Source organism: Odocoileus virginianus, chromosome 16 (assembly GCF_023699985.2).
Source record: "Odocoileus virginianus isolate 20LAN1187 ecotype Illinois chromosome 16, Ovbor_1.2, whole genome shotgun sequence".
NCBI lineage: Eukaryota > Metazoa > Chordata > Mammalia > Artiodactyla > Cervidae > Odocoileus > Odocoileus virginianus.
Window position 1 is genome coordinate 29,965,420 of NC_069689.1, and position 25,909 is coordinate 29,991,328.

At 41.6% G+C, this 25,909-nt stretch overlaps 1 protein-coding gene across 2 annotated transcripts in view; it reads right to left on the bottom strand.

Moving 5' to 3' along the window:
* PSMA6 (proteasome 20S subunit alpha 6) overlaps positions 1–25,224 on the bottom strand; it is a 35,066-nt gene extending 9,842 nt beyond the window's left edge. Inside the window, exon 1 of one of the 2 annotated variants that reach the window (XM_020870421.2) lies at positions 25,108–25,224. In XM_020870421.2, the coding sequence (XP_020726080.1) occupies positions 25,108–25,126 (19 nt within the window). In that variant the 5' untranslated portion in view covers positions 25,127–25,224. Of the gene's footprint in view, positions 1–9,983; positions 10,156–25,107 lie in introns of those variants that run through there. The other variant, XM_020870420.2, reaches the window with a different exon arrangement.
* Between the last annotated feature and the right edge of the window lie 685 nt (positions 25,225–25,909).

The following is a 25,909-nucleotide window of genomic DNA, read 5'->3' on the forward strand; positions in this document are numbered from 1 at the left end:
CTGAAGATAGTGGAACGTCCTTAAATTGTGGAAAGAAAAACCATCAATTCAGAATTCTATTTTCAACAAAAACATCCTTCAAGAATGAAAGTAAACCAGACACTTTCAGATCTGCAACAAAAATGCTAAAAGAAGTTCTCTGGGCTGAAGGAAAATGGTACCAAAAGAAAACTCCAATCTTTAGAAATGAGAAACATCAAAAAGTGGTAAATATCTGGATAAATATAAAAGACTTATTTTATTCTCTTTAATTCTTTAAAAATACATAACAAAAATTATAACATTTATGGAGTTTGTAAAATATGGAGATGTATTACTTATAGAAGGAAAGGAAGTAAGCTGACTTACAATGTTTTAAGGCTTGTATATTTTTTGTGAAATGATAAACATTAACTCTAAGAAAGATGGGAAGAAGTTAAGCGTATATATTATAATCCTTAAAACAAGACTAAAAAATGCTAAGATGTAGCCAAAAGGCTACTAGATTAAAATAAATAAAATGGTAAGTTAAAATCTAACCATGTCAAAAAAAGAAATCTAACCATGTTAACAATTGCATTAAATGTTAATAGATGAAATACTCCAATGAAAAGCATAAACTGTCAGAATGGACATATAAGCAAAACTCAAATATATGCTGACAACTGGAGACACACTTTACAAAATGGATGAAAAAAGTTGATTAGCCTAGGATGGAGTGGACACAAAGGGGAAATGGATGGTATTGCAAAGTGATAGAAATCCTATATTTTGGAAAATTTTTAAATTTGGAAATTTAAAACCATACTTCTAAATAATCCATAGGTCAAAGAAGTAATCACAAAGGAAATTTTAAAATATTTTGAACTGAATAGTAATGGTTAAAATGTAACAAAACTTGCAGGATGCAGCTGCAAGTGTTCAGAAGGAATTTTACTGCTATGGTGGACGGATCCTAAGGCGGCCTCCCCTCAACAATACCTGCCTCCTGGTATTCACATCTCTGTGTAATCCCCTCTCCTGAGTATGGGCAAAATTTCTAACTCCCTTTTAACCGAATATGTCAAAGGTGATGGAATGGCGCCATCCTGATTACATTACATAAGACCATCTTGCTAGCAGACTCACTCTAGACCTTCTTCCTGCTGGACTGGGAAGGGGCTCCGTGGCAAGAACCACTGGTGACCTCTGGTGAACAGTCAGTCAGAAAGCGGCGGCTAAGGCCCCCAGCTCTACACTGCAAACTTAAGTTTCTACTTTAAGAAGCTAGAAAAAGGCAAAATAAAACCAAATTAGAAAAAAGAAATAATAAAGATCAGAAATCAATGAAACAGACATAAAAGAGGACATGAGCAAAGTCAAAAATTGATTGTTTGAAAAATAAACCAACAAAATTATAAACCCTTTGGTACACTGAAAAACAGTCCCCAAATGATATCCATGTACTAATACCTAGAACCTGCAAACATTACCATGTATAGCTTCTTTCCCCGCAAAAAACTCTCTACATATGTGATTAAGTTCATCTTGAGATGGGGAGATTATTCTGATGGTCCCTAAATGCATTCCTATGTATCCTTATTAAGAGAGACAGATGGAAATTTTACACACAGAGAGAAGGGGCTATGAAGGAGGAGCAGAGAGATTTGCAAAGGCCGGTCTTGAAGATTTGAGGGATGGAGGAGCCACAAGCCAAGAAACGCTGGTAGCCTCTTGAAGTGGACAAGACGAGGGAAGCATTCTTCCCTAGAGCCTCCAGAGACAGAATGGCCCTGCTTGACACTCTCATCTTGGTCCAATGATACAGATTTTAGATTTCTGGCTTCCACAACTGTGAGAGAATAAGTTTCTGTTGTTTTAAGCAACCAGGTTTGTAGTAATTTGTTATAGCAGCCACAGGAAACTAATAAAAACCTCTAGCCTTACTAATCTAGAAAATGAGAGAATACAAATGACAAGTTATCAGTAAGAAAATGATTATCACTATAGATATTACAGAGATAAATATTAGGAACAAGCTTTTCTATACAGATGTATATCTGGGTCACTATCCTTGATCTCACTTAATTTCAGTACATTTTTAATTGCCAGCTGTTACTACATGATTGTTCAGAACACAAGTTTGGCCTAAAAAATATTCCATCTATGGGTGTTATTGTTTAGTTACTAAGTCGTGTCTGATTCTTTTGCAGCCCCATGGACTGTAGCCTGCCAGACACCTCTGTTCATGACATTTCCCAGGCAAGAATACTGGAATGGGTTGCCATTTCCTTCTCCAGGGGATCGTCCCAACCCAGGGATTGAACCAGCATCTCCGGTAGTGGGAGGCAGATTCTTTATCACTGAGTCACGTGGGAAACCTGTCCATGGATATAGAGGGTTATTAGTTTGCAATTTTTACCATCTCTCCTCTTACAATGTACTTTTTGCTTTTTTAAGTCCTCTCTGGACTGCCCCATCATTCTTATTTTCACCTAGCTAAAGCCTGTCCTTCCCCTCAAGTGTGCTCTATTTCCCATGGATACTTTCTCTGATTGTCCTAGAAGGGATTCTTCAATCCCTTCTCTGAATTCCCATAGCATTTCCTATTTCACTAGTAATTTTAGCATTTTCAACTGTGTTATCTCTCCCTTCACCACCAGACTGGATAGTCAAAGAAAGTAGGAACCAAAGAGCTTTAAAATTACATTTGCAACCAGTAGACACTAGTCAAAGGGTGGCCATGGATCCAATCCAGCTTACTCAAATTGGTTTAGAATACACAGTTTTCTAGGATAATTATCATTAACTAAAAGTCTGATAAAATAAAAGCAGGATTATTTTTTCTTAGAAAAAAATTCTGGTATCATTTGACCCTCATAGCAACTGTCCAGCAGAGCAAATATCATTTAGGGCTGACATGTGTTCTGCAGTTTTTCAGTTCCCATCATTACTCCTCCTGCCTCACCAGCTGGTTTCACTGATGTGCATTACTTACCTGTTCTGCTTAAATAATGCAAAAGATAAAACGCCACAAAGGAAAAGAGTTATAGCTCTCACCACATAATAAAATTTGATCCCACAAAATATAAAATTTTTTTTTACATATAAAAAATGTTTTTCAACAGAGAATGTGCCTATGAATTAGCAAAGATCCATTAAAGGGGTCCTAGTCCTCTCTCCCTCTCTATATAGACTACTGCTGTCCAACAGAACTTTCTGTAATGAAGGCACTGATGCATATTTGCACGACCCAATATAATAGGCAACAGCCACGTGTGGCTACTGAGCATCTGAAATATGGCTAGTGCAACTGAGAAACTGAATTTTTAAAGTTCTTAGTTAAGAATATCTCCTAAACTTGCCTGGTGGTCTAGCAGTTGAGACTCCACACTTTCACAATAGGGGGCTCAGGTTCGATGCCTGGTTAGGAAACTAGGATGCCATGAGATGCGGGGCCTCTCAAAACAATTCCTGCTACTCATCACCAACTTTTCAGTCTCCTTCACTGCTTCCATCTCTTTAGCTGGCTCCTTAAATACTGGTATCCCTAAGGATTCTATCACTTCTCCCTATCACTGGGTGATTTATCCTATATAATCATTACTAACTGACATCTTTAGCTCTGAACTTATATTTGTAAATGCCCATTTCTCCCACAGTCATGGCTGAAATTAAACACCTCTTGGGCTTCCCAGGTGGTGCAGTGGTGAAGAATTTGCCCTGCCGATGCAGGAGACTCGGGTATGATCTCTGGGTCAGAAAGATCCCCTGGTGAAGGAAATGGCAACCCACTTCAGTGTTCTTGCCTGGGAAATGCCATGGTCAGAGGAGCCTGGTGGCTGCAGTCCATAGGGTCACAAAGAGTCAGACTGAGCATGCACGCAGTTATCTCTGCAAACCTGTTTCTTATAGTTATCTCAGATTACTAACTACTCAGGTTTTCAAGCTACAAACCTGGGTACCATTCCTGACTCTTCACTTTCCTCTTATCAGAGAAATGTCTACTCTTGTATCTAGGATTTGCTTTAAAATACTCCAGCAGAAAAAAATAAAATACTCCAGCAGAGAGGGATAAGTGTTTGAGAAAACGAGACTGACAAATACGGACAGCCATTAAAGCTGGGTTATGAATACACATGTCATTGTATTATTCCACCTATTTTTGTTTGTATCGATCACTGGGACAACCCTCTCCAAAATGGCCTTCCTGTCATCTGTCCCTTCTACTCTTAATTCTAATTCTATACCCAACTCTTCTGCTATCTTCCTTAATAATCTTGTTGCTCTTAAGGATTTCTACCGGCTATGTCCAAAATCCATGGGACAAAGTCCAAACTGTAGCACGACATCCAAATCTTTTCAACATTTTGCTACAATCTTTTTCCAGTTGTCACTGTCTGCTCCAGCTACACCTGACTGACCAATACACAGGTCTCCCTAAGCTTCCTTCTAACCTAACCTTCATGTAGATCAATGGATCTCCTCTGAGGAAACATTCCTGGCTCTCTGTCAGTGTCACTTCCTTAAGTGCCCTTCTCGGCACCAATATTTTGTTACTTACCATGCGGCGGCTGCTGCTGCTAAGTCGCTTTAGTCATGTCCAACTCTGTGCGACCCCATAGACGGCAGCCCACCAGGCTCCCCCATCCCTGGGATTCTCCAGGCAAGAACACTGGAATGCGTTTCCATTTCCTTCTCCAATGCAGGAAAGTGAAAGTGAAGTCGCTCAGTCGAGTCCGACTCTCAGCAACCCCATGGACTGCAGCCTACCAGGCTCCTCCGTCCATGGGATTTTCCAGGCAAGAGTACTAGAGTGGGGTGCCACTGCCTTCTCCCATATTACAGTGTAATTTTCAGTAAGATTTTGTGTAAGTGAATCCCCATTATAACACTACCACCAGCATAAAATAAGCTACAAAGACACACGCTGTACAGCACAGGGAATGTAGCCAATATTTGATAATAACTATAAATGGGTGTAACCTGTAAAAGTTGTGAATCACTATGTTGCATGCTTAAAACTTATATAATATTGTACATCAACTATACTACAATTTAAATTAAAAAAAAAATAACACCACCATAAAATATAGTAATTTCTATAAAAATGGAAACTGTCAAGTTAAGAATCTAGAGACAGTAATTAAAAAGAAACACTGGGAGGGTAAAAGTAATATCACAGTTTACAGCAAAGGGGAGCATGAAAGCCAATTAAAAAACAGAAGTTTATAGGCAGTATTTAAAAGGCATATTTAGTTTTGAGTCAGAATTCAAATGTCAGAAACAGTAATTAAACACTTTATTTCCATCACTAAAAATTTTGCTTTTTGGATAAATTTCAGAAACTAACAAAATGAGCAAAAACTGTTATGTTAATCTAAGTAATCCACTTCTGAATGTCCAAGATTATGCAAGAAAAGAACTGATAGCCCATTTCAGTCCATTTCTTATTTTTTAAATAGGAAAAATTATAATGGATTATAGTTCATCTCAAGTCCTCAATTTCTTAATTTTTATTTAAATACATAAGTTACCAATATATATGTGTGTGTATATATATAATATGTATTAGGTTTTATATACATATACATACATATATATGTATGTATGTGTGTATATATATATATATATATATCTTAGGCTGAACCACATGAAAGAGCTAGTTTTACAGGTAAAAAGCAGTCAAACACCAGCAGTTTCAGAGGGCTCAATCTAACAACAAACCATTTGGTTAGAATGAAAACTGCATCCTTGATTATAAGTAGAATAGTTAATAAACAGTTGTCTGTGTATAGAGACCTCTTTCCACAGAAATCTTTTATACATTTTGCTTCCTCCCCTACAATTTTTCCCAACACTTTCCAACTTTTCCAGGACTCATTTGTATAACACTAGGAAAAAACAAGGGCTAAATATAAAAGGTACTGTGACAAAATGTTCAGGACAAACACACAATGCCCGACAGTGGCTCACAATAGGAGCTGCTCGTGCATTGCTAGCAACAGCAGAGATGCATGTCCCATTTATGGGCACTCATTGCGAAGCATCTACAGGTGATTCTAAAATTCTGATAAATAAAGGAATGTTAAGTCAAGATTTTTTCACCCATAATTTTGTCTACAATGCTGTACTGAGATGGAAACTAAATTTTTGGTGGTGATCATGATGTAGTATGTTGTACACACAAACTTATTATAATGTTATAAGCCAATGTTACCTCAGTAAAAGACAAATCTAAACTTAAATTTAAAAAAAGAATGCAGCCTCCTTGTGATTTTCAGCCTGTGTGACCCTAAGCCTACCAGACTGCTAACTTACAAAATTGGGAGAAAATAAATAGATGTTGTTTAAAAACAAACAAAAACCTGTGCTGAATTCTGGAAAATATTTTTCCCCATATAAACACTGGCTGGAAAAATATGGCTCCTACATTCTTTGAAGTTTGGTTATCAAAAAAAGTAAGAGGTGTTCTACTAGGACAAGGCAGGTATTCTGCATGATATGTCAACATCCAATTTGAATGCTGTACTACTAGAATCTTACTGTGAGATCTTTTTGAAACTGCCATTCTGTCTTTCCCTAACCTTTAAACTTAAGCAGGAAGTGCATCTCATTTCACAGTGCCTCCTAATATTACATTCCTCAAAATGGTGATTTTTCAAGCAGGTGGGATCATTAAAAATATTGGTGGTATGTGTGTGGGGAGAAGTGTGTGTGGGGGGGGGCAGATATGAGGTTGAAAACATAGCAGAGTTTGATCTCATGACTTTTTTGTATACTTTTAATATTTATGTATTTACAAATATATATATACACATATATATGAATGTATGTATATTTGGTACACATTCAATTTCAAATCAGATCCAAGGAGGGCATGAGAAGTCTGGGTTGAGAAACACTACTTTAAAACAAGAATTCTTATGATTACTGTTATTTTTTGGGTGTGCTGAGTCTGGGTTGTGGCACCTGGGATGCGGTGCCACATCTATCTTCGTTGCGGTACACAGGCTCTTTTAGTTGAGGCAGGTAGACTCTTAGTAGTGGCATGTGGGATGTAGTTCCTTGACCAGGGATTGAACCCAGACCCCCAGCATTGGGAGCACGGAGTCTAAGCTACTGAATCACCAGGGAAGTCCCCAAAACAAGAATTTTTTTTTTTTTTAAATAGCAAAAGAGGTAAACAGTAAGTCTCAGTGCATTTACTTGTGAAACTCCTGAGATGAAAAAACGTCCATTTTTATCAATCATGTTTCTGTGAGGGATTTTAACAGCATTCCTCACAGAAACATTTACTGACTGCTTATTAATACTATGTGACAGACACTAAGTACTTTACATCTATGAACTCATTAAATCCTTAGAAACCTATAAGGTAAATGGGATTATATTTTACATATGTAGTATATGTAAAATTCTATACTTCCTCTAGTTGGTGTGGAGTTAAGACTCCCTAGGAATCCCGGCTTCAATACATACTATCACTTTCTAGATTAGAAAACCATCCTCTCCAGTCAGTCTCTACCAGTCCATTTCTTTCTTGTTTCTTATCAGCATGCTCCCTTCTCAGGAACAACCAGGCAGCGCTCACTTCACCTGGGAGGCAAATTCAAGGGACTGATCCCATCTCCCTCACCAGACATATCCAGCAAAAAGGCAGAAGACAGGGGCTCTAAAGTAGCCAGGCTTATGGACCTATTTCCCATTGATAACATATGAAATTACTGAAGTTGGATTTCAAAGCCAAATACTCTATATAGCTCTACAGTTTACACACACACACACCCCCTCTTGAACACATAAGAGAAAATTTTCAACAATTATTAAAGTGTACAGGTAAAAATTAAAAATTCCCCTACTCCTTGAGAACAAATACCATCAACAGTTTGTCTATAATTATAATTAATATTATAACTTTAAAATTATACCTGTATTTTTTTAAACTTAGCAACTTCAGACCACATATTTCTTTTGAATCCCAACTATAGAAGATGAGGAACATCCTTAATGCTTTCCATTCCTTTGTCATCTCCCCATTTTTCTTCTACTAGTTTTCCACTGTCACTGTTAACAATTCACACTCTGTCTTACATGCTTTGTCTTTGGCAGATTCTAAAGTTTAGAAACTAACCAACAATATCATAACATTGTGACAATATACGTATATTTCATTAGAGAATCAAGCATGGATGGACCATAAAAGAAACAGTCCATGTCTACAGAGCTACTAATCTAACAGATCAAAAAAAAAAAAAAAAAAGCCAAAGAATCCAACAAAAAATAACATTTACTGAGAACTTAATACTGTGCTAAGCACTATACATACATTACTTTATTTAATCCTCAAAACCGCCACAAAAGGGATGAATTATTAGGCCAACTCTGAAAACAGAAACTAAGGCTAAAGTTGTATCACTTGCCCAGGTGAGCACTATCTATGAAGCAGAGCAGGAATTTGAATCCAGTTAGGGCTCCAGGGCCTGAACTCTTCACCACTATACTGCTTAATCATACTATTCTTTCACTTTCCCTTTCCTAGCAATGTCTAATCAGTGCCCAGAGTAGCAGAGGGAGTGTGTTATTAAACCAGACAAACCTTAAAGTTATTCTGTCTAGATATTTAACCTGTTCTGAACTGCATGCTCTATTCCAAGTCTTTTTAAACTATTAAAATGACACTATATTCAGACTTTCAACTCACCAAATCTGGGAAGCATTAGAGCCTATTGCTGGACTATACAATATAGTTTACAAAAGTCTAGGTTTAAGTGACTTTCCCTGTTCGCATATTAAAAACCATGAAATAGAACATTCAAAGCACAGCCAATACAGGAGTCTTTAAAACTCAGGAATGAAACTTTTAAAATGAAACTTCCTTGTAGATACAGTTATCATCTGTTTCATCTTAGATCATATTTTTCAACTGGGGATGAGTTAAAAGGGTTCACGAATTACCCTATATGATGTTGTTTCTTGCTACATTATATCCAGTATGTAGCCATACAGTAGTTTGGTTTCATTCCAAGTTATCTTCATTTCTAACATTTACACTTACAAGAGAACCTCATTTACAGGCCAACTCCCTCCTTATGATTTCCAAGCACAGACGATCACTGACCTCACCAAGGCACTGAGGTGCTAAATTCACTCAAAAAGAAAACCATCACCGGCCAGTTGTAAACCAGGTTCTCCTAATACTGACTCCTCCAGTCACAGACTAAACCCTGACACCTTTTTGATCCACCAAAATGTACTGCTATACTGAATAACTCTAACCACTTTAGGGTTTATTTCCAGTGAAGCTGTCCTTCAGGAAACAGCTATTTCACTATACCTCACCTACAATTCAGAACCAACTTTTAAATTACAGTAGCACCCAATCAGACGTGGGTTAAGACAGGATGTTAAGTTTCAAAAGCAGCTCTAGAGCTGACGGCCACTCATCCCGTCTACCAGCTTTCCACGAATGTCCTGAACTCCAGTTATTTGGCACTTTTTATCCATTTGTTTACGTATGTCACTCCCTTTAAGCCGCGAGTTTCAGTGTAAGTGAAGGTGTGACATCTTTGCATCCCCTAGGACCAGCACAACGTCTGGCACACAGAGGTTCTTAAAGTCTACGTGTAATTAACCACAGGATCAGGAAGTCTATACTGCAAACAAAGGAAAACGAACAGGAAACGTTTTCACTGGAAGGTTAAGGAACCAATTACCCTTTAGATGGCTACAGACGTTGGGCCCATTCAGGCTTAACAGCCCTACCTTCCTGTAACTCTTTATAGTGTCCAGGCAATGAGGACGCATGCCCCGGACAGCCCGAGACCTTCCGCCTTCAGGCTCCCATCCCAGCCAAAGGATAGCGGTGGGAACATCAAGGGACTTTCACATGGACTCGGCCCTCTTCCAGTCCCAGCTCCGGCCACGCTTCAGCCCGGGACTAAACTCCGGCCGCGTCTTCCTGCTGCAGGCCGTACCATGACAGAGCAATTCGAGTGGACCAAACGCAAACGCGATTCACTCACCTACTTGGTAGAGCCGTCCCTCAGGAGAAAAAATGGTAATGTGTCGGTCAAAACCAGCGCTGGAACCCCGGGACATGGTGCACCACTATAGAAGCACAATCTCGGGCCTCCTAGCTCCTGCACCAGGCGTACAAGCCCCTGCGGAAGTTGGTACGACTGCTTCCGGGGCATCGGCGGGCTCTTCCGCTCTTGCGCACCGAGGTTAAGACCCCAGCGCGGGGAGAGCTCCAAGGCCCCGCCTCTGGTGGGGGTGGGGCAGAGCGGGTTCTTCGACTTGAGCTTGCGCCAGCCCCACGTGTGGGCGGCTTGAAGATAGCAGGTGAAGTTTGGCTTGTGGCGGTTTAGAGCTTTCATCTGGAGAATGAATTGATTATAGCAAGAGCAAAAAAACTTTTCCGGGGCCTCGAGTAGTGATTTGCCTCTCTGAGTGATCGCGTATTGAAGTGTCTCGTTAGTTTGAGCACCTGTATATCTAGCCTGGATCTGGCTTGCTGGCGTTCTTAATCTGTTTACCCACCGGCTTGCTTGCTTTCTTCCTTCCTTCTTTCAATTGGAGTATCATTGCTTTACGTTGCTGTGTCAGTTTCTGCTGTACTGCAGAGTCAGTTAGCCATACCTATAGGTATATCCCCTCCTTGGATTTCCTTCCCATTTAGGTCACCACAGAGCACCAGGTAGACCTTGCCTGTGCCGTTCTCATTAGTTATCTACTTTATACACAGTGAAAAAAGTGAAAGTGAAGTTGCTCAGTTGTGTCCGACTCTTTGCAACCCCATTGACTAGCCTACCAGGCTCCTCAGTCCATGGGATTTTCCAGGCAAGAGTAGTGGAGTGGATTGCCACTTCCTTCTCCAGGGGATCTTCCCAACCCAGGGATTGAACCCAGGTCTCCCACATTCCAGGCAGACGCTTTACCGTCTGAGCCACCAGGGAAGCAATATACACAGTAGTAGTGTATATATGTCAATGCCACTCTCTCAATTCACCCACTCCCCTCCCTCTTTGGTATCCATACCTTAGTTCTCTACGTCTGTGTCTCAGTTTCTGCTTAACAAATAAGATTATCTTTACCATTTTCTTATATTCCACATATATGCGTTAATATACAATATTCGTTTTTCTCTTTCTGACTTCATTCTGACAGTCTCTAGGTTCATCCACGTTTCTGCAAATGACAGTTTCTATCCAGCCACTTTCTTTCCTGCTATGAGAGGGAGAAATAAATGGATTGCAGCTGCTCTGGCAGTAGCCAGTTAATTTTAGGTACAGAAGGGAGCGGGTGTTGCTAGCCACTCCAGAGCAGAATTTTATTCTGGCCAGGTAAGATTTTCCTTGGGCCAAGAGCTCTGGACAGTTTTGTCTTAAAAGTGGAACTGAGGTTGAAATAGAGGTGCAATGGGGCTTCCGTGATGGCTCAGATGGTAAAGAACCTGCCTGCAATGCAGGAGACCTAGGTACAGATCCCTGGGTCTGGAAGATCCCGAAGAAGGGAATGGCTACCCACTCCAATATTCTTGCCTGGAGAATTCCATGGACAGAGGAGCCTGGTGGGCTACAGTCCACAGAATTACAAAGAATCAGACACGACTGAGCAGTTAACAATAGGCAATATAGGTGCAGTAAAGGAATCAGTAACCTTGATTGATAATGAACAAGAACGGAAGGGACAGGCTCAAAGCAGTCTGGTGGTAGATGAAGTAATGAGAATAATTTCCAAACAGGCAAGGTAGCTCTGGGAGAACAGCAAGTGACTTTTGAAACTGTAAAATGTACCTGTTTTGACCTACCTCAAGACACACACTTCTGTTTAGTGACTATAAAATGCAAACCAGATGTTAAACTAGTGTAGCTGGCCCAACAACTTGTGTACCAGGAAAGCCAGTTTTAACAAGATTCTGGCACTTCAATACCAGTTGTAAGTAATACTGAAGAAGGAATTCTTACCTCTTTAATGTATTTTCTCTTAAACTCACTTTCCATTTAAAAGAAAAAAATTTTAAGAGCCTCCTAAGGAGTTTCTTAAGGAAGTTCTATAGAGTATTTTTAAAAAAATAAACTTCTATTTCATTACTGAAAAAGAAAATCCAAAACTGAAACTCAATTAAGAAAATACTAAGTGAAGACATCATTTCTGGCACACAGGGTACTTTCTGGCTGCCTCTGATTCCCAAGTGATGAAAGGTGTTCCTAGGTTTAGGTCCCTATCCTCAGGACCAACTCCTCTTGACACTGAGTACTTTTTTTTTTCTTAGACTCTGAGCAAGCCCCTTAGACTGTAGCTCCGAAAGTTTACCTGAACAGTCATAGATAAAACAACTTCTCTGTAAGTTTGCTCAGAGGGTGAACTCACTCAACAACCCCCTCTATGGTGGTACTTCTTCAAAACTAGGTCTCTGGCTGTACCAGTCTCTAGTGCTGAGTCTTCTCTAATCGCCCATGAGGTATTTTTCACGTTGAGACACACCGTACCTCCAAACCTAACATCTTTAAAACAGAACACACCTCATTCCATCTCTTTCTCCCAAGCCAGTTCCCTTCCCTCATACTACACTTTCCAAGTCCTCAGAGTCAAAACCTTGCAATAGTTGTCAGTTCCCTCAAACCTCCCCAGGTAATTCTGATCCTTCTGATTCTGCTCTCCTCTTTTCCATCATATAATTCATAATTTTGCTCAGTTTATTGTCTCTTCTCACCCAACCCAAGGGCCAAGAGGGCAAGAATCTTTGTTTTGTTCACTGTAAAGCTCCAGCAGGTTGAACGATACCTAGCATATATCAAAGTGCTCAGTAAGTATTAATTGAATGAATGAATTCCCTTACAGCACAGGGGCTAGGAGTGCATCCCTTTCTATTTAAACTTGAATTTAAATCCCATTTGGGACAGCTACCAGATATCTGACCTTATGCAACCTCCTTAAGGCTGGATTCTCTTTATGGGGACTGTTTAGGAGATTAGATGAGAGAAGGCAAGAAAGTGAGGTACTAGACAAGATACCTAGCACATAATAAGCACTCATTAAATGATGACTGTGATTGCTGCCTTCCAGTCACCAAATCCTGTTGATTCTCCCTATGGGATAACTCTTTCTGCTTCTCACTCCCACTGCCACTGCCTGGATTAAGACTAGTCGGCCTGGTCTGGCACAGTAGTCTCTTCCTGTTGATCACACTCCTGGGATCATTTTCCTGAGCAACATCTCACTGAGTCGCTTCTCCGCCCAGACTTCTTTGAGCTACTCAATAAAATTTAGTCTTGAACTTAGCTGACCTGTGCCTTTCTTTTCAGCCTTGTCTTGCAATTCATCTTCCTATTTCCACTGCAGGGCTACATTCCATGGCACAGCTCTGAGATACACTGCCTGACCCCTCCTCAAGCTCCCCTGTTCCCTCGGACCCCTATTCTTCCTCTAAGGACACTCATTCCCATCTCCTCATCTAAGCAGCTCAGATTCACCAACCTGCCTCTTTCCCCCTATATGCCCAGTGCATATAATTTGAATTTTTATTAGCCTGAACCAAATAAAATGGCCATTTTTGTAGGTCAGAAACATCACATATTGGTAATCATATGGTTTAACTTAAAAGAGCTGTAACAGGTTTCACTGAAGATTGGCAAAGCAGGACTTCCCCTGGTGGTCCAGTAGTTAAGAATCTGCCTGCTAATGCAGGAGATATGAGCTCGATTCCTGGTCTGGGAAGATTCCACATGCTGTGGAGCAACTAAGCCTGTGTATTAGAGCTACTGAGCCAGCACGCTAGAGCCTGCGCTCCACAACAAGAGAAGCCACCACAATGAGAAGCCCTCACACTGCAACTGGAGTAAGCCCGTGCACAGCAGCAAAGACCCAGTGTAGCACAGAAAGAAAGGAAGATGAACGGAGCCTGAATACTTTTTATCTCTGTATTCTCTACCACCCTTGCAATGGGGCTTGGCTCATAAAAGTTCAGTAAATGAACTGAAAAGTTGAACTGAAAACTGTAGAAAGACAAGGGAACAACTGAGAAATGTTTTCATAACTGCCTTTCCTTTCCACATAGACATAACTCTCAGTGAAGCACTCTGGGTGTACCCTGCCATGCAATGATGGAGTATTTAAAATCACACACACACTGGGCTATGAGAATTATTTCACAGGTTCAAATAAATTCTGATCCTCTGTTGAGGCTGAATTTAAACTGGGCCCTAAAAGAGGCCTAGGATTTTGGGTGGCATATACTTATTAATCGGATAATGCAATGGCACCCCACTGCAGTACTCTTGCCTGGAAAATCCCATGGATGGAAGAGCCTGGTAGGCTGCAGTCCATGGGGTCGCTAGGAGTCGGACACGACTGAGCAACTTCACTTTCACTTTTCACTTTCATGCATTGGAGAAGGAAATGGCAACCCACTCCAGGATTCTTGCCTGGAGAATCCCAGGGACAGAGGAGCCTAGTGGGCTCCCGTCTATGGGGTCGCACAGAGTCAGACATGACTGACGTGACTTAGCAGGAGCAGCAGCAGCAGCATACTTATTAATGGTGAGGGACAGAGAGGCCTGGCCTGCTGCAGACCATGGGGGTCACAGAGTCAGACAAGACTTGGTGACTGAACAACAACAACAAAATACATTATTGTTACCCTACAGGATACTTCCTGCAAGGAGTCAACTTCATTTTCAATACAACGCAAACTGAAAGCTAGAATTAGAACATCAGGCTCCGTGAGGGCAGTGGCCTCTCTGCTCCTGAGTGTATCATCAGTGCTTGGCATGAAGTAAGCACTGATCATTCACTGAATATGCATTCTCACTACTTGGGTTTTGTACTATAACTGTTTTTCTTCGAAGAGATTTGTGAATAAATGAGAAATCCAAACTCAAAAACCTAAAAGGCCAGAGATTTTATATTAGAATTTGAGTTTTTTTCCACAGGCAAATAGATTTCCTCTGGGAAATCTTTCAGAAAGACAAACCTCTTGCTGATTCCATTGGTAAGGGAAATCCCCAGGAAGCAGAGACTTCAAGAATATGTGCCTTGGGTGCCAAGCAGCAGCTACACTACTCACCCAGGTGGACTTTCCCCTGGGCTGGGGAGCTTTCATGAAAGTCTGGGTACGAATGCTCCTGCAGCTCTAGCACAAGCCTGTGGGGGCAGACTTGCTGTGTCTGTGTGGAAAATTTGATCTTCCTCTCTGTGGGGCCACCAAGTTAGACATTCTGAAATGACTTTCTGGTTTTTTGAAAAATTTTAGAGATGACTTGACATCTCGTGAGTCTTGGAAAATCTCCTGGGGGCCTCCGTTTGGCAAGGCCCACATTCTCCCCTGGGGGTGGAGGTAGGTGGAAGGTAGGGGTTACCCAGAAGACAAAGGTAAAGTGCAGCGTAGATTCCCAGTGACTGCAGACAGGCTGAATCACATGGCGTTTAAAGGCAATGTAAGAATTTAGCCCTTGGGTTGGGATGCTCTGCTGGTGGTTTCAGTGAGCCAGGGATATAAAAATGAAGCTTATCTGTGTTTCCATGTGGTATGAGCAGGTGTTGAGACACTGGTAGGTAGAGTATCTTAGGAGAGTTAGGATGCCCTGATATTAAGGGGCCCCAGAAGTCAACTGTGGCCATGAAAGAGCTGGAAATGTAGCAGCTCTGGCTGATCAGCTGAAGGGAGGTAGCTCCCTGGCCAAGTCAGGTGCCTCAGTAGAGGACTGAGGGCAAGAACCTGGTTCTATTTGTACCTTTCTCATACCAGTCGAAGTCCTTGAGTTCTTTCTGTACCCCAGGAGCTATGGTAGGGTACCTAGGAGCTGTCATTCTGGCTGAGTCCTGGGGAAAGAAAACGGTGATTTCTCTGTACTCCAGTTCTACTATACAATTTATGGGCAAAGGAGAGGCACAAATGGAGCCTCAAATGTGGTGTGGGATGCGCATGATTTACATGAGGCACTTAATTATGTTTCTGCTCAAAATCTCTTCAAACCACATTCCAATAAGGCAAAACTCCTCAGCGCTCTCGGCCGTAACACCTAGTGTGTGGTTCTCTTACAGTACCAGTGGTGGGTACGATATGGTGTCTGTCGACACAGCAGTCACAAGTTATCATTGCCCTGCTACTCCACGCTTTCCTTACCAGTCTATATCATTCTATGCCTGGAATTTGGTCAGTCATCTCCAAAAATGGTTAACACTGTCCTTTGATTTGAAAGGGAATAAACTTGTATCGGCTCAACCCAAAGGACATTTTACTTAACTATATGTATCCAGGAACTCCTTCTAGAGAGCCAAAACCTTTAGCTTTCAGGTCACCCTTGATTTTTAGCTCTAACTTTAGAATTACCCTCTTACAACTTTTGATGCTTCTCTTGTTTTTCCAAACTCCCCCTTTAAATGAAGACCCAATGCTTGATGGATGACTGAGCTCATTTCTAAAAGCCAAGAACTTAGAGAAACACTAAGAATTCTCATGGGTCTCCCCAGAATACTGGAAGCAGCAATGGGAGACCCCAGCTGGTTTGGGCTTAACCGTTGGTGGTTTTTTAACATACAACTTCCCCTTTGGCATGATAACACAGGAAGCCCTTCATAGCTTGAGAGAACAGCAAATGTTCCAGTGAAAAATACAACTGGGGAAGGGAGGGGCCTGAGTCCTGAACAGGGTTGGGCTTTGCTCCAAGTGTCAGAAGCACTGGACTTGGATCTGACGCTGGCCAGAGATTACCTGGTGACCACTACCTCGATTTCTTCTCTCAAACAGGTGAGCACGCTGTACCTACCCTTAAAGGCATGGAGGAAAAAAATATTAAGCACTACAAAGAAAATAAGTCACCTACTAAAGACTTGCTTCTGCCTTTGTGAAAGGAGGCAACACCGGTGAATAAAGCCCGGATCGGTGGTGGTTCTGCTCTTTCTCTAGCAAGAAGGAAGCCAAGTACTGCACCAGGCTACACTGTATGCTGCGACTGTTCAGAAGTGAAACTCAGTCTGTTTTCTTAACTTTGAAAGCAGCCAGTTCTTACCCACCCTGTCCTGCACACACGTAGCCTCACCCATGACTGTGGACAGAGGACGGGAATTGCAAGCATCAGCCAGTTCACCGAGATTTTCACACCCATGGTGCGTCCCTATATCCTGGGGTCTTTGTGAATGTTATTTGATTTCCTTCACTCTGCTCATTAACTCCAATCTCACCTCACACCCATTCCAGCCCCCTGATCAGGTGGGGCCTGCTGGTCAGGCATTGAGAGGATGAGTCAAGAACAGAGAGGAAATAAGACTCAACAGCCTTCCCTTCAGTCTGGAGATACTTCCTCTTCCTTGAGGTTTCCTAATTGGCTTCCTCTCATTCCTATTTTCTCACCGCAAAATTAAGTCATCTCTGGTACTCAGAATAAGCCCAAGTTCTCTTGAGATAACTGGGGGAGAGAGAGCAAATGAAAGAGGTGTCTAATCATTATAACCAATATTTTCAGTCACTAATTTAGGAACTAGTTCTTGAGAACCCAGGTACTGACGGGAAAGCAAGAGTGCTCCAGTTTTATTTTCTACTTGCTTTGAAAGTACCTGATAAACCTCAGCTGAGATCTGCAAACTTCTAGTGTGAAATTCATCCATCATGGTGAGAAAAAGGCAACTTTCAAGAATCAACCATAGACAACAGATTAAACATTCTTCCAGACTAAAGACTCTGAAATGATGTCTTACAGGTGCACAGCAAATTTTATTCCAGTTTTCATAGTCTATGTAGATGCCTAATAAATATTTAATTTGTTTAGGACATGGAGGGGGTTAAATAGTATGATCAAAGAGGGTGGCATTGAGAGGTTATCATTATTTCTTGAGGATCAGTCAAAGCACCAGACACCAAAGACTATGCTCCTGAGCTAGCCAGCACACACACACACAAAATAAATACCAAGGAGCAAGAGGGGGAATTCACTCAAAGGAGAAGTGGGAATCAGAGGTAAAAATCAGGAAGACATTTTCAAACAACTTCTCCAAAATAATTCAGCCAGCATTTATTGAGCCTCTTCTATGAGTAAGCAGCTGGACCAGCTGCTCTGGAGACACACAAATGAGACAGATGGGGCCCCGCTGGAGTTCAGTGGGCAAGAAAGATGAAACACAAATGAGAGCAATGCTGACACGGGGCAGCTCATGATACTAAGGTCGTGTCCAACAGAGCATGGCAGATGGGAAATGACCTTGGCCGCAGGGAACGCAAGCTGCCGGTGGAAAGAAGCATGTCTGAGCTCAGCCTGGGGGGACAGGAACTCTGACAGATGTGTTGGCTGTTAGGGGCAGTTTGAGTGGGCACCATGATGCAACATGGACTGGGAGTGGCCAAGAACAGGGAGGCAGAGAAAGAAAAAAAGAGTCTGTGTTTAGGTCATGGCAATGGCTTAGCCTGACTGGGACACAAAAATGTTCTGTAGTACAAATGCAGGGAGGAGGCCTTGAATGCCAAGCAAAGGAACTGCTGTGGCTGGAAGGTAATGGGGAGACATTTAATGTTTCTGAGTAAGGAAAACGGCATGATGCGCATTATGCTCCCAGAAGATAAACTTGGCATATTTATGAACTGTAAATGGGGATATCAATCAGGAGGCTACTGCTATTAGTCCAAGTGAAAGTTTGAGATGGTGTGAACTGGGGTGGTAGTTAGGGAAATGGGAAGGAAATAAGATGCCAGAGATTTTTAAATAGCTCTCTGGCCATTATTAAACATGACAGACTATTCATAGCACTATTTCTAATAGGTAAAACCTAGAAGCTATCCAAATGCCCATCAAAGCAGAATGGATAAACTGTGGTATATTCACACTGGTGTTAGTCGCTCAGTTGTGTCCAACTCTTTGGGTCCCGTGGGCTGCAGCCCCCCAGGCTCCTCTGTCCATGGGATTCTCCAGGCAAGAATACTGGATTGGGTAGCGGTTCCCTTCTCCAGGGGATCTTTGCGACCCAGGGATCAAACCTGGGTCTTCTGCATTGCAGGCAGTTTCTTTACTGTCTGAGCCACCAGGAAGTCCATATTCACACTATAGAACATTACAGAATAATGAAAATGAATGAGATACAATTACAAGTGACAATACAGATGAACCTCCCACAATACTGAATGAAAGAAACCCGGCACAAAAGAACACATCCTGAATGAGTCCATTTACATAAAACACAGAAACAGGCAAAAAAAAAAATCTATACTGTTAGAAGACTACACAGTGGCTACCTTTATGAGGGTAAGACATGATGGAAGCGAGCACAAGGGGGCACCTGGGTTCTGGTGACAAGCATGATGAACAGGCTGATAAAACTACAATCTGACTTTCGTTCTCCCATTCCTCCTTTCATTTTTCCTGCCTTTAGATAAAAACTCTGGAAGTCCCCCTTACTTTTCTGTTCCTCTTAGATAATATGCAGTGCTATGGCCACTTTCCGGAGAAGGCAATGGCACCCCACTCCAGTGTCCTTGCCTGGAGAATCCCAGGGACAGCGGAGCCTGGTGGGCTGCCGTCTATGGGGTCGCACAGAGTTGGACACGACTGAAGTGACTTAGCATAGCATAGCATAGTATGGTCACTTTAAGTCACCAGTGCAGTATCAGTTCAGAAATTAGACTACACAGTTCTACACCAACAGATTCTAAGCAGTACTGTATCATTTATTTCCTGCTGGCTTAGGTCAATTTCACACTAAAGCTTCCAGTGGAAAGGGGTGGGAGCATGGTTGACTTTTCCTTCCTGACCACTCCTGGCTCAGTTTCACCCCTACCTCCCTCATACGCCCACCCCCACCAGCCAAGGTGGAGGACAGATAAGGGTGGGTGTCTTAATGCTTTCTAGGCCTAGCAGCTGTTTATAGCTGGTGTCTCTGGTGAGCCTGACAGATGGCTGAAGTGGATGCTTCCTGCTTGGCCACTTTTCTAGGCTCTTCGGTGGTTCTCTGCTGAGTCCTTTTTTTATATGTAGGTGGCCATTTGCACTCTTTCCTCAACCCCTGGCCATCCAGAAGTTCCCCTTCAGGCTTAGACAAAGTAAGGCGACTCTCACCCAACCAGCTGGCCCCCACCTGGCCCCTGGGGCAGCTTCAGGGCAGCAGCCCCCTCTGGCTCATTTCCAGCATCCCTCGTCAGTTCTGCTGTCATCTTCTAGCTTTGCCGGCAGAGTCAGGCCCGTCCACAGAGGCTTCAGCTTTCACTGAGGTTGGTGGGTCCCCCAGACTGCTGAAGGAGCCCCAAATCCTCCTATTGAGGCGATTTCCCAGGGTCCTGAGGTCAGAGGGCACCCAGGGAACCGGGAACCTGGCCACAGCTCTCTATATGGAAAGATCTTTATCTTTTTTCTTCCTCTAACTCTCTTACATCTTTGGCTGGTTGAGGGGATTTCAAATCCTAAAAAATGATGCTGTGAAAGTGCTGCACTCAATATGCCAGCAAATCTGGAAAACTCAGCAGTGGCCACAGGACTGGAAAAGGTCAGTTTTTATTCCAATTCCAAAGAAAGGCAATGCCAAAGAATGTTCAAACTACCGCACAATTGTACTCATCTCACACGCTAGCAAAGTAATGCTCAAAATTCTCCAAGCCAGGCTTCAGCAATACGTGAACTGTGAACTTCCAGATGTTCAAGTTGGAATTTAGAAAAGGCAGAGGAACCACAGATCAAATTGCCAACATCCGCTGGATCATTGAAAAAGAGAGTTCCAGAAAAACATCTACTTTTGCTTTATTGACTACACCAAAGCCTTTGACTGTGTGGATCACAACAAACTGTGGAAAATCCTTAAAGAGGTGGGAATCCCAGACTACCTGACCTGCCTCCTGAGAAATATGCATGCAGGTCAAGAAGCAGTTAGAACTGGACATGGAACAAAAGACTGATTCCAAATCAGGAAAGAAGTACATCAAGGCTGTATACTGTAACCCTGCTTATTTAACTTATATGCAGAGTATATCATGCGAAATGCTGGGCTGGATGAAGCACAAGCTGGAATCAAGATTGCTAGGAGAAATATCAATAACCTCAGATACGCAGATGACACCACCCTTATGGCAGAAAGCAAAGAACTAAAAAGCTTCTTGATAAAAGTGAAAGAGGAGAGTGAAAAAGTTGGCTTAAAACTCAACATTCAGAAAATGAAGATCATGGCATCTGGTTCTATCACTTCACGGCAAATAGATGGGGAAACAATGGAAACAGTGAGATATTTTATTTTTGGGGGCTCCAAAATCACTACAGATGCTAACTGCAGCCATGAAATTAAAAGATGCTCCTTGGAAGCAAAGCTATGACCAGCCTAGACAGCAGAGACATTACTTTACCAACAAAGGTCTGTCTAGTCAAAGCTATGGTTTTTCCAATAGTCATGTATGGATGTGAGAGTTGGACTATAGGGAAGCTGAGTGCCAAAGAATTGATGCTTTTGAACTGTGGTGTTGGAGAAGACTCTTGAGAGTCCCTTGGACTGCAAGGAGATCCAATCAGTCAATCCTAAAAGAAATCAGTCCTGAATATTCATTGGAAGGACTGATGATGAAGTTGAAACTCCAATACTTTGGCCACTTGATGCGAAGAACCGACTCACTGGAAAAGACCCTGATGCTGGGAAAAACTGAAGGCAGGAGGAGAAGGGGATGACAGAGGATGAGATGATTGAATGGCATCACTGACATGATGGATGAGTTTGAGTAGGCTCTGAGAGTTGGTGATGGACAGAGAAGCCTGGCGTGCTGCAGTCCATGGGGTCACAAGGAGTTGGACGTGACTGAGCGACTGAACTGAACTGAGGGGCCAGGAGTTGTGAGGCAGAGTCTCCTTTATTCCTTTTGTAAATTCTGCATATGCAGTGTCTCACACACATGCCTCACACTCACCTGGAAATCTTGGTATGTACTGACATTTGTGCCTCAGTGGAAATGGAAACAGAGAGAGTCCTAATGGTCTGTTACACAAGTATCAGTTTCATATTGTGCAGAAGACAAAGAGAACTAAAAATCAACCACAATCCCAGAACCCAGAGATTGTGGAATCAACAAAATATAATACTGTGGAATCAACAAAATCTTACATTGTGGAATCAACAAAATCTTAACCCATGCCAAGACACAGAGTATCATTTATTCACTGTAACATTTAAAATTAATTTGTTTCTTTTTTCCCTTGTTTTGAACATTTCATTATTCCCAATTTTGTTATTCTTCTCAATAACATTATTATGCAGAATATCTTCATGTACAAAACTTTTTCAAAAAGAATTATTTCCTTTGCAGAGGTAGTTAAGAGTTGAATAAAAAAAAAAGTTGAATAACTAGCCTGTGACAGATATTTTGAAGGTAAAATCAACATGATTTGCTAATTGAGTAAATAAGTAAGTAAGTAAGTAAGTAAGCAAGAGGTAAGGAGCAGGAAAAATAAAGTAAGGCAGGAGATCACTTTGTGGGGGTGAAGAGGAGTTGTCTTCATAGTGGTTGAGGGACCACAGGCTACCAAGGTAGAAATGCTCAGCTGCAAATGAAGAACTGGAAAGAAAGCAAGGGTAGAGATGGCTCCTCCCTCTGAGAAGTCTGGCTGTTACACTATGCCTAGGGAAGTACATGTCAGGCTAGAAGCCCAGAGGAATTTGTAGTTAGATGAGGGAAAAGTGAAAGTGTTAGTTGCTCAGTCGTGTCTGACTCTGTGACCCCGTGAAGTGTAGCCTACCAGGCTCCTCTGTCCATGGAATTATTCCAGGCAAGAATAATGGAATAGGTAGCCACTCTCTTCTCCATGGCATCTTCCAGACCCAGGGATTGAACCTGGGTCTCCTGTATAGCAGGCAGATTCTTTACCATCTGAGCCACCAGGCAAGCCCAAAGATGAGGGAAAGAGCCCATGGAAAGAGATTACCTGAGAGGACAAGTTCTGAAGTTAGCAAGCAAGGAGAGTATGGATGCAGGTAGAAAAACTAACCTAGAAAAGTGAGAAAAAGGTGAGGGCAGAAAGTTGTTGGAAAGAGCAAAAACTGCTGATGATGCTCTTAACAGATGGTTCTTAGTTCCTGCTAAGTTCATCTGCCGAGAGTGAGAGTGGTGAGGTTATGACTCAGGACACAGAATCCTGAGTGTTGTATTATAATTATTTTTAAATAACCTTGGAGCTCATTTGAGACTACTCAAAACATGGTCTGTAGCACTGGCATCACCAGGTACATGAGACCTGAACCAACCTTTTAAACAAGGTCCTACATCTATCATAGTGTGAGAAGTATGCTATCTTCTCCACTGAACAGAAAGGAAATGAAGGCTGCAGGAGAAGAGCTATTTTTGAAGTTAGGATGACAAAGATTGGGAGAGCTCCTTCAGGAAATTAATGGGAATTCACTGAAAGATGAAACAAAGAACCTTCAAATGGGAGTGAAGTTCCAGCAGCGTAATTTCATGACTTTTGTAGCAACACTGTGGTGTGTAGGAGCAGAGGAAGTGGACAGATCTGGGGTTACCCAAAGTTAGGTTTAGAATTGGTAAGATGGACACCACAGGAGGTAGAATGAGTAAATGAATCTGAAGTGTTACCGAAGCATTCATGAAATGAATAGTTTAAGGGTAGGGTGGGATAAGAAAGAAGGCAAGCAAAGCCAGATGGGGATGGATGAGAGAGGCCTCTAGCTGAGGAAGGAAGAGGCTTAAGAACAGGTCTAGGAATTGAAGGTAGGGATGAAGCAGTGGGACAGATAAGGAGGTTGTGCTCAAAATGAAGAGCTCGAAAGTGTGATATCCTGAAAGTGGAGCACTTTTACATAGTTTAAAAGATCCAGGTTTGCATCTCCCAGGGGGCATCATCAGAGCTTAAGTGGTTAAGAAACCATGAAAACAAGGACTTCCCTGATGGTCCGGATGGCTGAGACTCCACACTCCCAAAGCAGACAGCCTGGGTTTGATCCCTGGTCAGGGACCTAGATCCACATGCCACAACTAAAGGTCCCATGGCTTGCAATTAAGACCTGGCACAGCCAAATGAATAAATAAAAATATTGAGGAAAAAAACAAAAGAGAAAGAAATGATGAGACCAGAATATGGAAACTGTTGAAATCTCTGGGGGTAATAGCAGTGGAAATGGGAGAGAGAAAAGCTGTCACTTATAAAGCACAAACTGTTCAATACTGATTTCCTCACAGAAACCTATCAAAGAACAAAAAGAGCCACATGATTTACTTTAAAAAATAAAAAGCTCTCTTAGTTGTGTAAAGCAGGAAAACTTCCTCAGGCTTTGCCTTCAAATAATTGGTCTGACCAGAGTTTATTTCTTTAGGAGTTGGAGATTAGAGGGCCTAACTTGGAAAAGACCCATTTCTTTAAGGATTTGATTATTCCTGCCAGAACAGGGCTAAGGGCCAAAGGACATGATCTTTAATTTGACCCAGTAGCTATCATCAGGGTGACAGTTTCCTGGAATACAAATTTCCTTCTGAACACAAGGAAACCTTGATTAGTGTTTTGTGAGTACACCATCACATGAGTAGGGTTTTATGGTGTACAGCAATGCCCTAGCTTAACTTGACTGCCTCGTTTTATGAATTTATGTTATGATGTTTGAAATACATGAGGAAGAAGTGCTAGAAGACTATGAGAACAAGGGAAAGTTTGTTTTTTGTCTGGTGGGAAAAAACCGTATTACAAAAGAGTTTACAGAGAATGAATGATCTTTTAAAAATTATGTAGATAAATGTGTAATATATGGGACTTCCCAGGTGGCTCAGTGGTAAAGAATTTGCCTGCCAAGAAGGAGACTCGGGTTCAATCCCTGGGTTGAGAAGATCCCTGGAGAAGGAAATTGTAACCTACTCCAATATTCTTGCCTGGGAAATCCCATAGACAGAAGACCCTTGGGGGGCTATAGTTTGTGGGGTCCCAAAGAGTCAGACACAACTAAGTGACTAAACCACCAACATATATATATGTGTATAAATATATATATATATATATATAAAACAGGCATAGATATGTACAAAAACTTAATAGCATCAGACTACTAAGCTTTGCAGCGGAGGACAGAAAACAATGAAACTTTGGATTCTATGGTATGGTCACTGGGAAGAGGAGGAAAATACAACAATTTATTTTTAAAGAATTAATAATACAGTACATCTTAAGTAGTAAGTCTGGGTGAGGAACTTACCTTTTGTTTGACCTGCCATAACTACTTCCAGAGGAACCTGTTTCAGGAAGGTGGAGGCCCCATAATACCCTGCCTGGCTGAGATGTCACTCTGCCCGAGAGCCGAATGAGCAGCGGAACTGTCAGGGAATTCCGGGCACTGACATTCTTGGTTCTGATGCAGTCACAGAAGACACAAGAGAGCTGTTTTGTTGATGGACTTTCATAAACAACAAAGATCTACTGTATAGTACAGGGAACCATATTCAGTATCTTGTGATAAACTATAATGGAAAAGAACCTGAAACAAATACACACACACACACATATATATTTGAATCACTTTGCTGTACACCTGAATTAATGTAATTCAACTATACGTCAGCTAAAAAAAAAAAAAAGTGGACTTTCAATATTCAGATGTGAACTAAACTTGATATGTAGTAATGTTTTAGCCCAGCTGAGGGTGATAGGATGATCTCAACTGGTCTCCTTAAAATGAATTTATGTATCCATCATATAAGAAATTATGATTTCTCAAGCCTTTGCTTCTTGGGTTGTACTTTAACTAACACTGGAAACATTAATGTTGTGATCATTTAAATGCGGCTGAAATTAATCCTACATTAACTTTGCCAGAAGCTACCAAAACCCTGTCACATAACACTACTTATAATAAATTATCATTATTTGAATAACTTAATCCATTTGATAAGAGTGTACTTTTTCTAGTACTCTGGTAGCAAAACAGATTATTTTCAGCTGTTATCTGTGACTAGATAATTGGTTTCTTGTTTACTTCAATTCCTGGTTGAGAGCAAGTT